This window comes from Haliotis cracherodii, unplaced genomic scaffold (genome assembly GCF_022045235.1).
Source record: "Haliotis cracherodii isolate W230 unplaced genomic scaffold, xgHalCrac1.p SCAF_11, whole genome shotgun sequence".
NCBI lineage: Eukaryota > Metazoa > Mollusca > Gastropoda > Lepetellida > Haliotidae > Haliotis > Haliotis cracherodii.
In genome coordinates, this window is record NW_027266266.1 from 39563986 (window position 1) to 39580578 (window position 16593).

Consider the following 16593-nt stretch of genomic DNA (forward strand, 5'->3'; position numbering starts at 1 on the left):
ATCGGGAAGTTGTAAACTGGGTCTAGTTTCACACTTTGGTATAGGCTAGTGGCAACTCTTGCAACTCTGCATCGGGAAGATGTAAACTGGGTCTAGTTTCACACTTTGGTATAGGCTAGTGGCAACTCTTGCAACTCTGCATCGGGAAGATGTAAACTGGGTCTAGTTTCACACTTTGGTATAGGCTAGTGGCAACTCTTGCAACTCTGCATCGGGAAGATGTAAACTGGGTCTAGTTTCACACTTTGGTATAGGCTAGTGGCAACTCTTGCAACTCTGCATCGGGAAGATGTAAACTGGGTCTAGTTTCACACTTTGGTATAGGCTAGTGGCAACTCTTGCAACTCTGCATCGGGAAGATGTAAACTGGGTCTAGTTTCACACTTTGGTATAGGCTAGTGGCAACTCTTGCAACTCTGCATCGGGAAGATGTAAACTGGGTCTAGTTTCACACTTTGGTAGAGGCTAGTAGCCACTCTTGCAACTCTGCATTGGGAAGATGTAAACTGGGTCTAGTTTCACACTTTGGTATAGGCTAGTGGCAACTCTTGCAACTCTGCATCGGGAAGATGTAAACTGGGTCTAGTTTCACACTTTGGTAGAGGCTAGTAGCCACTCTTGCAACTCTGCATCGGGAAGATGTAAACTGGGTCTAGTTTCACACTTTGGTATAGGCTAGCAGCCACTCTTGCAACTCTGCACCGGGAAGATGTAAACTGGGTCTAGTTTCACACTTTGGTATAGGCTAGTGGCAACTCTTGCAACTCTGCATTGGGAAGATGTAAACTGGGTCTAGTTTCACACTTTGGTATAGGCTAGTGGCCACTCTTGCACCGGGAAGATGTAAACTGGGTCTAGTTTCAGACTTTGGTATAGGCTAGTGGCCACTTTTGCATTGGGAAGATGTAAACTGGGTCTAGTTTCACACTTCGTTAGAGGCTAGTGGCAACTCTTGCATCGGGAAGTTGTAAACTGGGTCTAGTTTCACACTTTGGTATAGGCTAGTGGCCACTCTTGCACCGGGAAGATGTAAACTGGGTCTAGTTTCACACTTTGGTATAGGCTAGTGGCCACTCTTGCATTGGGAAGATGTAAACTGGGTCTAGTTTCACACTTTGGTATAGGCTAGTGGCCACTCTTGCATTGGGAAGATGTAAACTGGGTCTAGTTTCACACTTTGGTATAGGCTAGTGGCCACTCTTGTATTGGGAAGATGTAAACTGGGTCTAGTTTCACACTTTGGTATAAGCTAGTGGCCACTCTTGCATTGGGAAGATGTAAACTGGGTCTAGTTTCACACTTTGGTATAGGCTAGTGGCCACTCTTGTATTGGGAAGATGTAAACTGGGTCTAGTTTCACACTTTGGTACAGGTTAGTGGCCAGTCTTGCATTGGGAAGATGTAAACTGGGTCTAGTTTCACACTTTGGTAGAGGCTAGTGGCAACTCTTGTATTGGGAAGATGTAAACTGGGTCTAGTTTCACACTTTGGTATAGGCTAGTGGCCACTCTTGCATTGGGAAGATGTAAACTGGGTTTAGTTTCACACTTTAGTAGAGGCTAGTGGCCACTCTTGCATTGGGAAGATGTAAACTGGGTCTAGTTTCACACTTTGGTATAGGTTAGTGGCCAGTCTTGCATCAGGAAGATGTAAACTGGGTTTAGTTTCACACTTTGGTATAGTCTAGTGGCCACTCTTGCATTGGGAAGATGTAAACTGGGTCTAGTTTCACACTTTGGTATAGGCTAATGGCCACTCTTGCATTGGGAAGAGGTGAACTGAGACCCCGAATCGATCGTTATAGATATGTCAGAATTGAAATGTATTTGTCATGATTGGTGTAGATGGAGACAAGGATGAAGTGGAAGATGAGGCTAAGCCAGAGGAAGAACCTGAGTCTGTCGTCGCCAAGGAGAAGGACGAGGACAAGAAGCCTGAAGCTGGCCGGAAGTGCCCTGTAGCTGGTGGGAGACTGCTCCTTGGACCTGATGTCCTCGCACAGTCACAGGTAACAGCAATATTACCAACAGATTTGTTTGTTGGTTTGTTGTTTGATGCCCTACTCAGCAATATTCCAGCTATATGATGGCGGTCTGTAAATAATCAAGTCTGGACCAGACAATCCAGTGATTGACATCATGAGCATCGATCCATACAAATGGGATACGATGACATGCATAAACCAAGCCAGCAAATCTGACTACCCGATCCCGTTAGTTGCCTCTTACGACAAGCATAGTCGCCTTTTACGGCAAGCATGGGTTGCTGAAGACCCCTTCTACCCCAGATCTTCACGGATCTATTACCAACAGAACTCAGATTTTATTACCAACAGAACTCAGATGGCAACTGTATATGCAGGGTTAGAAATGCACTTGCAATCTACCTTATGGTAAAATTGGTAGCCTACAAAGAATTGTAACTAGTTCTTCCTGAATTTTACTCATCTCAGGAAGCAGGCGTGTGTTAATTTCGAACCCTGTGATATATTATTAACATATAATGAGTAGGTTTCTCCCCAGAATAAAGCCAACGGATAAAAACGGTTGGGTCATATGCAGATAGAGATGCAAATATCAAAGGTCAAGTAGGGACAACTTTCTGTGTTTATAAACAAACATGGCGTCGCCCTTGTCATTCGGTAATTGAGTCAGAATTAACCATCGAGAATGTGGAGAAATTACTGGGATAATTGCTATCATGATCAAAAGAACAGTCTTATATATACTGAAAATCACTAACTGTGACGTAGCTAAGGCATTTACAAGTTTTGACAACATTGGAGATATACATTGCAAAACAATTTTGGTCACTAGGGGGCTTGCCCAGCGGGATCAGTTGCCATAGCTGTGCTTGCAGACCTCGGTGGCTCAGAACCTTTTCCATAAATTAAAACAACTGGATTTTGCCGAAATATGTAAAAAATTATTAACTTGTTTCGTTTTGACAATCTGTGTACATCCGACTACTTCATAACGTTATGACAGGACAGGCCAACTGTCAACAAGGTCTGACTGTGGCCATGAAGCCTGGTAGAGTTAGAGTAGCTTCTCTTTTGATAAAGGGCAGTTATTCTGGTGGACAGACTTTAGGATTGCCGCGAAAGGCAAGGAGAAACAATTTGTGTAGGCAATTGTTGTTTTGCATATATATGATTAAGCCACTGTATAAGAAACAGGTTTCAGTTGAGACTATATTGGCTACTGTCACTGTCCGACAGACACGTCAGATACCCTCTGACGTAGGATATATTAATCCGCTCATTCCAGGAAAACTTGCAATATTTAGGAAATGTTTGTGGGAGATGGGAAGAGATTTTCGAGCACAATTGAAGAATGACATTATATGATAAAGAGGTTATCACTCTTGTGTGTTTGGGGATGGTAAATATCCTGTATTAGGAATATGATCTATGTATTTAGCTCGCCAAGGCTTGCAAATACAATGTATATTCCCAATACAGGATATTTACCATCCCCAAACACACTCAAGTGATAACCTCTATTGATCATGATCATTTCTTTTCTTGGCATGATGACTTACAAGATTGCTGATGAGGCGTATGGCATGATGTACTTACTCCAGTAACATTTCTTTCCATGATGTTTTGTACTACAGCTGCTGAAGGGTATTGGCAGCAAGAGAGGTCAACCATCAACCAAGACTGACAAGGTTGACAACGAGGTCGCAGCTGGAGGTTCCTCTGTGGTCAAGGCTGAGTCCAAGCAGGTGCAGCTTCCCCCTGAGAAGCCTGAAGAGAAACCGGTGGAGAAGTTGAAGGAGAAGTCCGTGGAGAAGGTTGAAGGGACGAAGGAGAAGGCCGAGGAGGTCGCCTCCTCCAGTGCTGGCCCAGAGAAGGAGGAGGCAGTCGGGAAGAAGGGCCCCATTGGAGGAAGGCTGGTGCTAGGACCTGATATGTTGGCTCAGTCTCAGGTAGTTTCTCAGAATTCATTCGTGGAAACATCCATCCTCTGTCCATCATACTGTTGTATGTTACAAAAGATATTATGAATTATGAATTAATTGAATTTTGACAAAAAAGAGTTTGTGTACAGTTCCCTATTAAAGACTGTTTTTTATGGGCTAGGCTGTCATGACCATACTAGGCTATTATGATTGCATCTGTTGATAATTTGACAGATATGGAGGGGTTGAAGTAAACACAATTTGGTGACATGTTATTTGTAAATTTGGCAGCTACATTGGTCAGTATGAAAGGATGTCAACACTCAAATGATAATATTCTACATATCTTGTTGCATGATGTTAGGGCCCTTCGAGTGCATTTTGAATAAGTTGTTCATGCAATTGTCTCAGGTTGTACTCATGGCATTGTTGCATTTTCACTACTAAAAGTTATCACATGGTGCCTCTGCAAGTTCATTTGAATCCAGGTACAATGTGAAGCCCATTTCTTGTGTCCCCCACCATGGTATTGCTGGAATATTGCTAAAAGTGGTTTGACAACCTCCTCAATCACCCATTTGAACATCAACATATTATTAATCATTTTAAGACCAGAGAGTGATATATTTGTCATGTCTTTCCTGTAGCTGTTAAAAGGAATTGGGAACAAGCGAGGTCAGCCCTCCTCTACAGCTGATGCTGCCCCTGATCAAACAAATGGTGCTCCCTCTGTCTGTGAGCTCAATTCCACGGAGGATCAACAGAAACCTGTCATCATATCAAGGAAACCACAACTCAGCCCCAGACCTAAACTGTCTCCACCCTCCGATCTTAAGACCACGACCCCAAGGTCTTGGTTGAAGGAGACACAGCCTGGGGAGACTAAGAAAGGCCCCTCGTCCCTGTCTCAGGAGACTGGTAAGAGCAGTGTGTTTTCTACTGTGCTAAAGCCTACCGTGCCTCAGGAGAGTAGCAGCAACAAGACATCGTCTGTGACCTTGGAGAAGGTCAACCTCCGGTCAACCAGAAGCAGCAGCATCAACTCTGACTCAAAGGTCACCAGTCCCATGGTGGAGAACAATGTGATTCACGGGGAGCTGTCCGAGAGGAAGAACTCCCTGAGGAGAGTGTCGCCGGGGAAGAACAAAGAAGAGGAAGGGAAAGAGGAGAAGAAGGACCAGCCTGCCTGGCTAACCGGGATGAAGCTACGGAAGACTTCCCCGGCAACCAGCGACACCAGCAGCACTGACACCAGGGGCTTCACCGAGCGCACTCCTGTGAAGACATCCGAGGCTAAAGGAGGCACGACCAGGGTGGAGATAGCGGTCAGTCCAAAGGCCAGTACTAGTGTCAGCACTACAACTCCTCGCATCCCCAGGGAGGACAGACCACAAGCAGTCCTCAAACCTCTGGTGGACCGGCCCAAACCCAAGATAGAAGGTGAACTATCTTTATCTTTAAGTTTAAGTTTAGAAACTGTGGTATCATTGAAAACAATCTTGACACAAGGATTTGGCTTCTTTATTCTTTGTGTGCCAAGTTTTTTTGACATATATAAAGCAAGGGCTTCCTAGATAGAGGTACTAGCATCTGTATCAAACTGTGGCATAGAAAGAATAAGTTATAGTCCACTCCTTTTATTTTCCTTTAGAATCTTTATTCTTGTCAGGGACACGGATGGCCCAGTCATCTAAGGCATTATAATTTGTTGTGCAGTTGCCTCCCTTGGACATGCCAGCAACCTATGATTGTGGGTTCTAGTCCCGGGTCGCTCCAAATATGTTTCTAGCGTAGTCAGCACCATGCATGCTATTGAGTTTGACCAAAGTGATACATGTCTGAGAGCTGCATCACTTCGATTTTTCCAACCCCATTAATCTAACACTCTGTGGTATCATTAGAATCCTATTCAAAGTTTTGTTTAACCACTCACTCACTTTATCCTGGTCAAGAAGACATAGATATTACATAGTGACCTATAATATTTTCACAAAGTTACTGTCAGCATCATATTTGAACACGTCTCGATGCTGCAACTTGTGCATGCCACCAACATTACTCCAGAGGTGACACAGTATCATTTGGTTTGTTGTTTAATGCCGCACTCAGCAATATTCCAGCTATGTGACAGAGGGCTGTAAATACTTGAGTCTTGTTTGTTGTTTAACGCCGCACTCAGCAATATTCCAGCTATATGACTGCGGTCTGTAAATAATCGAGTCTGGTTTGTTGTTTAACGCCGCACTCAGCAATATTCCAGCTATATGACAGAGGTCTGTAAATAATCGAGTCTGGTTTGTTGTTAACGCCGCACTCAGCATTATTCCAGCTATATGACGGCGGTCTGTAAATATTTGAGTCGGGACCAGACAATGCAGTGATTAATATCATGAGCATCGATCCACGCAATTGGGATCGATGACATGCATCAACCAAGTCAGCAAGTCTGACTACCCGATCCCGTTTGTCGCCTCTCACGAGAAGCATAGTTGCCTTTTACGGCAAGCATGGGTTGCTGAAGACCTATTCTACCCCGGATCTTCACGGTTCTGATACATGAATGTATGAAACCACTGCGTTGCGTTTATCAAGTTGAAAATTATGTAAAGCATTCCAACAATTTTGTTCTATTTTAATTCAATATTTGTATGTGCTGATTCTGTTGGGAATGAAGATATCTTTTATTGCTTGTATGTTATTCTGATTTCTCTCTATGTATGTCTCAGCCAAGCCGAGTAGTGTGAACGGTCGCGGTGATTCATCAGTGAGCAAGTCTTCCCTTGGGGTACGGGACACCAACACCACTACTGAAGACCTGCCGTCATGGAAACGGGACCTGGCTGAGCGGCGGAAGAAGAAGAAAGAGGATCCAATCCCTGTAAGTCTCTCAGCATCAACCCATGGTGGTGTGTGCCTTGGGTTTTGTATAGAGGCTAGATATTGTTTCAGCTACAGCTGAAATAAAATAATATGGATCCCCAGCCGCGTTATACCAAAAGATGCTACTTGTTGTTACGCTGCCTGGTGCTTGGCATTAAGGAATAAAACAAGGACTGGTCTCTCAGCATCAACCCATGGTGGTGTGTGGCTGGGGTTTTGTATCAAGGCTAGATATTGGCTGAAAAAAAATAATATGGATCCCCAGCCGCGTTATACCCAAAAATGCTACTTGTTGTTACCCTGCCTGGTGCTTGGCATAAAGGGATAAAACAAGGACTGGTGTCTCAGTGAGGTAGCAGTTTAAAACCGGCATAGCTCCAGACTAGTACAAGCAGCCACACACATCACCATATCAATTAAGGAAGAGAATTTGTGGATGTCAACTGCCAATCAGTGATAATTTAAGTCCTGCTATCACCTATCAGTGCCAATCAATTATTGGCTTCCCTTTTTAAGTGGGGTTACTCCTTATGTGTATCACTTCTAAATGCCATTCAAAGACATGTAATTATCTTGAAACCCCATTTCACCTCATGTCCTTGTGGAAATGGATATATAAAGAAATGTGATTGAAATTGAGTAACGTTCTTCCAGGAAAATGTGCTGACATGTAACATGTTGGTGTTTGTTGCAGGGCACCCCTACTAAGTGACATGTAACATGTTGGTGTTTGTTGTAGGGCACCCCTACTAAGTGACATGTAACATGTTGATGTTTGTTGTAGGGCACCCCTACTAAGTGACATGTAACATGTTGATGTTTGTTGTAGGGCACCCCTACTAAGTGACATGTAACATGTTGATGTTTGTTGTAGGGCACCCCTACTAAGTGACATGTAACATGGTGGTGTTTGTTGTAGGGCACCCCTACTAAGTGACATGTAACATGTTGATGTTTGTTGTAGGGCACCCCTACTAAGTGACATGTAACATGTTGGTGTTTGTTGTAGGGCACCCCTACTAAGTGACATGTAACATGTTGGTGTTTGTTGTAGGGCACCCCTACTAAGTGACATGTAACATGTTGATGTTTGTTGTAGGGCACCCCTACTAAGTGACATGTAACATGTTGGTGTTTGTTGTAGGGCACCCCTACTAAGTGACATGTAACATGTTGATGTTTGTTGTAGGGCACCCCTACTAAGTGACATGTAACATGTTGGTGTTTGTTGTAGGGCACCCCTACTAAGTGACATGTAACATGTTGATGTTTGTTGTAGGGCACCCCTACTAAGTGACATGTAACATGTTGATGTTTGTTGTAGGGCACCCCTACTAAGTGACATGTAACATGTTGGTGTTTGTTGTAGGGCACCCCTACTAAGTGACATGTAACATGGTGGTGTTTGTTGTAGGGCACCCCTACTAAGTGACATGTAACATGTTGGTGTTTGTTGTAGGGCACCCCTACTAAGTGACATGTAACATGTTGATGTTTGTTGTAGGGCACCCCTACTAAGTGACATGTAACATGTTGGTGTTTGTTGTAGGGCACCCCTACTAAGTGACATGTAACATGTTGGTGTTTGTTGTAGGGCACCCCTACTAAGTGACATGTAACATGTTGATGTTTGTTGTAGGGCACCCCTACTAAGTGACATGTAACATGTTGGTGTTTGTTGTAGGGCACCCCTACTAAGTGACATGTAACATGTTGATGTTTGTTGTAGGGCACCCCTACTAAGTGACATGTAACATGTTGATGTTTGTTGTAGGGCACCCCTACTAAGTGACATGTAACATGGTGGTGTTTGTTGTAGGGCACCCCTACTAAGTGACATGTAACATGTTGGTGTTTGTTGTAGGGCACCCCTACTAAGTGACATGTAACATGGTGGTGTTTGTTGTAGGGCACCCCTACTAAGTGACATGTAACATGTTGGTGTTTGTTGTAGGGCACCCCTACTAAGTGACATGTAACATGTTGATGTTTGTTGTAGGGCACCCCTACTAAGTGACATGTAACATGTTGATGTTTGTTGTAGGGCACCCCTACTAAGTGACATGTAACATGTTGGTGTTTGTTGTAGGGCACCCCTACTAAGTGACATGTAACATGTTGATGTTTGTTGTAGGGCACCCCTACTAAGTGACATGTAACATGTTGGTGTTTGTTGTAGGGCACCCCTACTAAGTGACATGTAACATGTTGGTGTTTGTTGTAGGGCACCCCTACTAAGTGACATGTAACATGTTGGTGTTTGTTGTAGGGCACCCCTACTAAGTGACATGTAACATGTTGATGTTTGTTGTAGGGCACCCCTACTAAGTGACATGTAACATGTTGATGTTTGTTGTAGGGCACTCCTACTAAGTGACATGTAACATGTTGGTGTTTGTTGTAGGGCACCCCTACTAAGTGACATGTAACATGTTGGTGTTTGTTGTAGGGCACCCCTACTAAGTGACATGTAACATGTTGATGTTTGTTGTAGGGCACCCCTACTAAGTGACATGTAACATGTTGGTGTTTGTTGTAGGGCACCCCTACTGTTGCGCAGTGGAATTTTAAGTATTAACAAAAATGAGAATTCCCTCACTGTTGTATGCGGGGAACTAAACGTGACTATCTTGATATGAAATAATTCAGATAATAAATTCGGGGAACTAAACGTGATTCTCTTAATAAAAGCTGAAGAAATGTAAATGTGACAAATTTAACTTAATATGATTCTCAAATCTATTGCTATCAACCTATATCAGTCCAGCCCTATTTTGGCTAGCATTGTTGCGCCCGATTGCGACATCCTGTGCCCACTAACACGTTCTACTACGTCCTACCTTGACGAGCTATAGAACGAAACTGTTCAATGTACGTCCTATCGCGACGACATATAAAACCAAAACTGACGAATATGCCTCCCATCGAGCCGAACTATCAAACCAAAGTGACGAATGTACGTCCTATCGCGACGACATCTCCAAACCAAAGTGACGATAACTCAAGCAATTCCAATCTCCTCGCTCCGCACGTGCTCGGGCAGCCCGTGCAATGCAATACTTATTTCCGCGAAGGAAGATGCGTTTCCGCTATCTGTTCCCTCTTTGGCATGTCTTTAAACCATACCCCCTTCCATGATTGACACCTGTCAATCATAGATTGAAAACTATTATCCTGAAAGCTAATCAAGACCATTTGTTTCACTCGAAGAAACCCATTCTAGTGGACATACTTTGTTTGCTGGTCTTTTCACTACTGACTGTCTTGTCTTAATATCAACGACACGAACATGGCCATCTTTTCCTGGATAGACCTTCAATATTCTGCCAAGTTGCCAGTTTCCACGAGGCGTGTCGGGAGATATTACTAAGACAACATCTCCAACTTGTAAATCCTTCTGAGGAGTGTGCCATTTTCTTCTGGTGTTGAGGCTTGGTAGCCATTCTCTCATCCACCGGTGCCAAAAGTGACGAACCAATTCTTGAATTCTTCTCCACCGTTTGCGTGGATTGAAGTCTGTTGTGTCAACTGTGTCAGGTGCGAACACGCCACCAATCTGGCCATGTAAGAAGTGATTTGGCGTGAGAGGTGTACTGTCTTGTGGATGAGCAGATTGGTACGTCAACGGACGAGAGTTGATAAGAGCCTCTGCTCCAGTGAAAGCTGTCATCAACTCTTCATCTGTGACATCACCGGCACTAAGGATTGAAAAAATGGCACGCTTAGCAGCTTTTATCATGGATTCAAACACCCCTCCAAAATGTGATGCATGAGGAGGATTGAAACGCCATTTGATGCCTTTGTTTGCAAGTGAACGTCTCACTGCATTCTCATCAAGGAGTAGGAGCAGCTCCTTCAATTCCTTGACCGAACCAACGAAGTTGGTACCATTATCAGATACTACCAACTCAGGAAGACCTCTTCTGTTAATCATCCGATAAAAGGCATTTAGAAAAGAGTCCGTATCCAATCCATAGGCCATTTCCAAATGAACGGCTCTGGTCGACAAGCATGTAAACAGACAGAGGTAACGCTTCTGTCGATGTTTACCTCGACCATGAACGGTCATGAATGGCCCAGCATAATCTACCCCAGTTTGTGTAAAGGCTCGAAGTGAAACTCCCATTCTCATTTTCGGCAAAGGAGCCATAACTGGTTGAACTGGCCTTGCCTTATTCAATAGGCACAGTGAACATTTCCTTTCCCATGACCGAATCGCTTCTCTAGCAGAGATAATCCAGTACCTTGTTGAAAGTGAAGCTAATGTTTGGTTCGTTCCAGCAACATGCTTACCTTCGTCATGATAATGCTTGACAATAAGCGTTGTCACCCAGCTGTTTTTGGGCAGAATGATTGGGAATTTTGTATCTAAAGGTAAGTATTCAGCATACTCCAAACGTCCCTTCATCCTCATGATCCCGTTGTCATCCATCTGAGGATGAAGGTTCAGGATTTTCGACCCTGATGGTAATGGCTTTCTGGACACTAAAGATGAATATTCTTTTGGATAAGATTCCCTCTGCACATCCATGATAATTCTGTTTTCAGCGTCACTTATCTCATCTGGTGATAATTCTCCTTCAACTTTATCATCTTTTGATGCTATACAATTGTGAAGGAACCTGTAAACCCATGCATTCACTCGTGTGAGTCTTCTCCACGAGGAGAATCTGGAGGGTTCTAGTCGCCATGACTCACAGGGCACCGAAACAAAACTTGCAGATAGAATTCTGTTTCTGTTCACCTCCCTTTGTTCATCTACCTTGATAGATTTCAGCTTAGTTTCTGGCCATTCAGTTTCATCTCTTATTAAATAAGAGGGACCTGACCACCACAATGAACTAGCTACCAACTGTTGAACTGTTGCTCCTCGACTAATCAAGTCAGCAGGATTTGCTTCTGTTGGAGTATGTCTCCACTGTGAAGGACTTGTGACATCCTGGATTTCACCTACCCTGTTGGCCACGAAAGGTTTGAAAATTCTGCTGTTATTTCTAATCCAGCATAACACGTTCATGTTGTCTGACCAGAATATCACCTGTTTCAAGTCAACATCAAGTGCTTCCGTGATATTCAGTGCCAATCGTAGCCCTAGAATCGCTGCCATTAATTCTAATCTGGGTATACTGACAGCTTTCAGTGGCGCAACTCTGCTTTTTGAAGCTACTATTCTGCTCAATTTGTTACCATTTGGATAAGCAGTTACTGCATACACAACCGCTCCATATGCAATCTGCGAGGCATCAACATAGGTATGTAAAGTCAGAGAACTGATGTCTTTATCACTGCAAAGACACCGGGGAACCTGTACTGTCTCTAGACCATTTAGATCTCCTAGCCATTGTTCTATTCTGTTTCTCAATGCCTCATCTACTTCATCATCCCAGTCGAATCCCGCCATCCACATCTCTTGTAGGATTACTTTAGCAGTGACAATGAATGGTGCAATGAAACCCAACGGATCAAAAACCTTGGCAACATATCTAAGGAAACCTCTTTTGGAGATTTTGTCATGTGTTATAGGGAAGTTTACCCTAAACGTAAACCAATCATTTGCGGCTATCCATAACAAACCAAGAGTTTTCACAGATGGCAAATGCCCTCTGTTGAGATCAACCTCATTTACTCTATCTCCCTCAGGTATGCCATCTAATACCTCAAGGTGATTAGACATCCACTTTCTGGCATGCATACCCGCCTTAGACCATAGGTTTTTCAACTGTTCATAGAGTTCTAGACCCTTTTTTTCATCTTCAACAGAATTCATACTATCATCCATATATGTTGATTTGATGACAGTTTCTGCAGCCAGTGGAAATTCTTTGATATGAACTCGTGCATTTTCCTGTGCCACGAACTGGGCCAAGAATGGAGAGGATGTAACTCCAAATACAACCCTACCGAATTCATACACGTCAGGACTTCTAGTCATATCCATTGACCTCCACAGGAATCTATGATAAGGTCGATCACTTGGTGATATACTGATCTGAAGAAACATTTCAGCTATGTCACAGATAAGTGCCACTGGATGTCTTCTGAAGCGGAGTAAGACATCAAACAACTCACTTTGCAACTTTGGTCCTGCATGTATTGCATCATTTAAAGATAGGTCATCATGTTTAGCTGATGCATCGAACACAATACGAACCTTTGTGGTACTCCTATCTGGACGCAAAATGGGAAAGTGAGGAAGATACCATCTTGTTTCACTAAATGATTCATCTTGTTGAATTTTGCGAATGTATCCTTTCGACAAGTACTCAGAGATAATATCATCATAAGCCTTGGCTATTTCTGGATGTTTTGTCAACTTCCTTTCCGTACTGTTAAGACGTTTAACAGCCATGAGATAGTTGTCAGTCAGTGAATGAGCATTTTCATTCCAAGGAATACCTATTTCATATCGACCATCCTTATGAGTGAGTGTTTCATGGGCATACTTTAAGACCTTTTCATCATCAGGCTTCATTTGTGATATTGGGTTTCCTTGATCTATTTCCCAAAACTTGTGCAGTAACTCAGTCAGCTCCACATCGCTGCTGTCAGTGAAGAATGAACTAACAAATTTACTTTGTTCAAACTTACCTTGATCAGATAAGCTACCTATGCATGTCCATCCAAGTGGGGTAAGTCTTGCAACTGGATCACCAGGATGCCCAGTCACCTCTCTAAACGACTGGTGCAAATCCAAATGATCGACACCGATAAGCAATTCAACCCTGCAAGGCTTTGATACTTTTGGGAATGGTATACTTTGTAAATGTGTCCATTTGTTTCTGTGCTTTTGCCAGTCAATCGCTTGCAAATTGCCAGTCACAGCATTAGTTGTCATTGCAGACATCTGAATACTAAGATCACCACTGACACTTTCAAGCTTAAATTCTACTGGTTTTGTCTCAAACGATTCTGTGTGACCATTTAAAACATTTACAAAGATCTTCTCTGGCTCACCCTGTAAACCCAACTCAGCTGCAATGTCGGCATTAATGTAAGACTTTGTGCTCGCATCATCCAACAAAGCGTTTACTGTAATGGTCCTAGTCCCATTTTTCAATACCACTGGAACAGTGCGAAGAGCCATCAAAGTGTTTGACGTCAGTGGCATTGTTGCATGAGACGTTTCAGTTTGATCACGTTTTTGAGATTTTGATTTTTCTGCATCGTGACCCAAATTTACCACTGACTCAACTTGTGGTTTAGCTATATCTCTGTTTTGGTAGGTACGCGAAGTCTTATCAATGAACTCATTCTTTCCAGAGTTTTCATTATGCAATAGTCTGTTGTGGTTCTTTGAACAACCTGATATACCACACAGCCTATTTTGACGACAGCTGTTACCCAGATGATTGCCCCTAAGACAACGAAAACAAAGCATCAATCTTTTGGCTTCGTTCCATCTATCAGAAACAAGCATACCTTTGAAAAGTTTGCAGTTCCAAATGTCATGCTCTTCAGCACATACACCACAGATACTAACATCACTAACAAATGTGCTAGACATTTTCTGTTTTGCCTGTGATCTCTTACCTGGTGTAGTCAATCCATGTACTGATTCCTTTGCAACAATCTGAAATTCTGATTCTAACATTATCCATTCTCTGAGAGTCTCTACTGACTCCTGTCTGTCCCTTTCATACACCCACCTTTGATATTGAGCGACCATAAATTCAGTCATCTTTTTCAACAAAGTGGCATAAAGCAGGCCATTACCCAACTCCTCTACCCTGTCAGATTCTCTGATGTTTGCGACTGCAACATCCAAAATATCCGCGAATTTCTCTAGATCCTGAACATGGCCTTCACGAATTGGTTTGAAATTACTAATTTCCTCATTTTGGATTGCAATCTGTCGCCTCTTCCCACCAAACTTTCTTTCAAGGCGTTCTAGTGCAACATCATAAGCTACTGAGCTGTGGCCTAAAGACTGAATTGATTTCAACGCTTCGCCCGAGAGATATTGGCGTAATTGCAACAACTTGTACTCAGGTGTGGCTGGGGACTGATCTATGCAAGTCATAAAAGCCGCCTTCCAACTTTGATATGTTTTTATATCACCTGAGAAAACAGGTATCGACACACGTTTCAACTGTTTCCACATGTCGTTCCCTATGGCCTTATTATCTGACTTACCTGGGCATTTTGTCCTACCAACATGCAATGCTAGCTCATCCTTCTGACCATGTTTGTGTCCTTCAGAGACCAAATGTTCACGGTCGGCTACTTCAGATTGCTGCGGAGATACAACACTTTGTTGTTTAATCTGGGATCTCTTTGGTATGCTATATAGCCTGCCTAACCTTCTACTGGACACAGAGCTATTTCCTGATCTGTTAGACCCTGATCTGCTTTGTAGATATTCCTTTACAGATTCAAGAGCAAAGTTATTTTCTTCCTCCAAACTATCTATTTCTTGATCCAACTTTTTAACATTACCATGTTCTTCCAGTTTAACATAAACCCTTGATAGCTCTATCATAACATCCATTGCTTTCACAAAATGATCATTCATTTGATCGACACCATCCCTTACCTCTTTCCGTGATGGTTGATCCTGACTTTCTATCAAAGTAGTAAGCTTATTCCTAGCTTTGGTACAACTAGATTTGGCTGCTGCCTTTAGTTGTTTCAACACACGAACTCGTTCCGCCGTCTCCGAGAGGGATCCAGTTTCCGACATATCTGCTCTACACTGGCTATCTATTCCAGTTTCAGACATAGTTGGTCTAAGCTGTCTATCTGATATCTAATACAATTCTAATAAAGCTTTTAGTTCAAATGAAAATGTAACAGAAAACCACGCTCTGCTACCATTGTTGCGCAGTGGAATTTTAAGTATTAACAAAAATGAGAATTCCCTCACTGTTGTATGCGGGGAACTAAACGTGACTATCTTGATATGAAATAATTCAGATAATAAATTCGGGGAACTAAACGTGATTCTCTTAATAAAAGCTGAAGAAATGTAAATGTGACAAATTTAACTTAATATGATTCTCAAATCTATTGCTATCAACCTATATCAGTCCAGCCCTATTTTGGCTAGCATTGTTGCGCCCGATTGCGACATCCTGTGCCCACTAACACGTTCTACTACGTCCTACCTTGACGAGCTATAGAACGAAACTGTTCAATGTACGTCCTATCGCGACGACATATAAAACCAAAACTGACGAATATGCCTCCCATCGAGCCGAACTATCAAACCAAAGTGACGAATGTACGTCCTATCGCGACGACATCTCCAAACCAAAGTGACGATAACTCAAGCAATTCCAATCTCCTCGCTCCGCACGTGCTCGGGCAGCCCGTGCAATGCAATACTTATTTCCGCGAAGGAAGATGCGTTTCCGCTATCTGTTCCCTCTTTGGCATGTCTTTAAACCACCTACTAAGTGACATGTAACATGTTGGTGTTTGTTGTAGGGCACCCCTACTAAGTGACATGTAACATGTTGGTGTTTGTTGTAGGGCACCCCTACTAAGTGACATGTAACATGGTGGTGTTTGTTGTAGGGCACCCCTACTAAGTGACAGGTAACATGTTGATGTTTGTTGTAGGGCACCCCTACTAAGTGACATGTAACATGTTGATGTTTGTTGTAGGGCACCCCTACTAAGTGACATGTAACATATTGGTGTTTGTTGTAGGGCACCCCTACTAAGTGACATGTAACATGTTGGTGTTTGTTGTAGGGCACCCCTACTAAGTGACATGTAACATGTTGGTGTTTGTTGTAGGGCACCCCTACTAAGTGACATGTAACATGTTGGTGTTTGTTGTAGGGCACCCCTACTAAGTGACAT

General features: G+C 43.0%; 1 protein-coding gene across 3 annotated transcripts in view; it reads left to right on the forward strand.

Annotated features, from left to right (window-relative positions):
* LOC139456487 (dentin sialophosphoprotein-like) overlaps positions 1-16593 on the forward strand; it is a 41646-nt gene that overhangs the window by 12119 nt on the left and 12934 nt on the right. For all 3 annotated transcript variants that reach the window (XM_071238223.1, XM_071238222.1, XM_071238225.1), the window contains exons 6-9: positions 1845-2008; positions 3619-3933; positions 4554-5346; positions 6633-6784. In XM_071238223.1, coding sequence (XP_071094324.1) covers positions 1845-2008; positions 3619-3933; positions 4554-5346; positions 6633-6784 — 1424 coding nt within the window. The remainder of the gene's footprint in view (positions 1-1844; positions 2009-3618; positions 3934-4553; positions 5347-6632; positions 6785-16593) is intronic.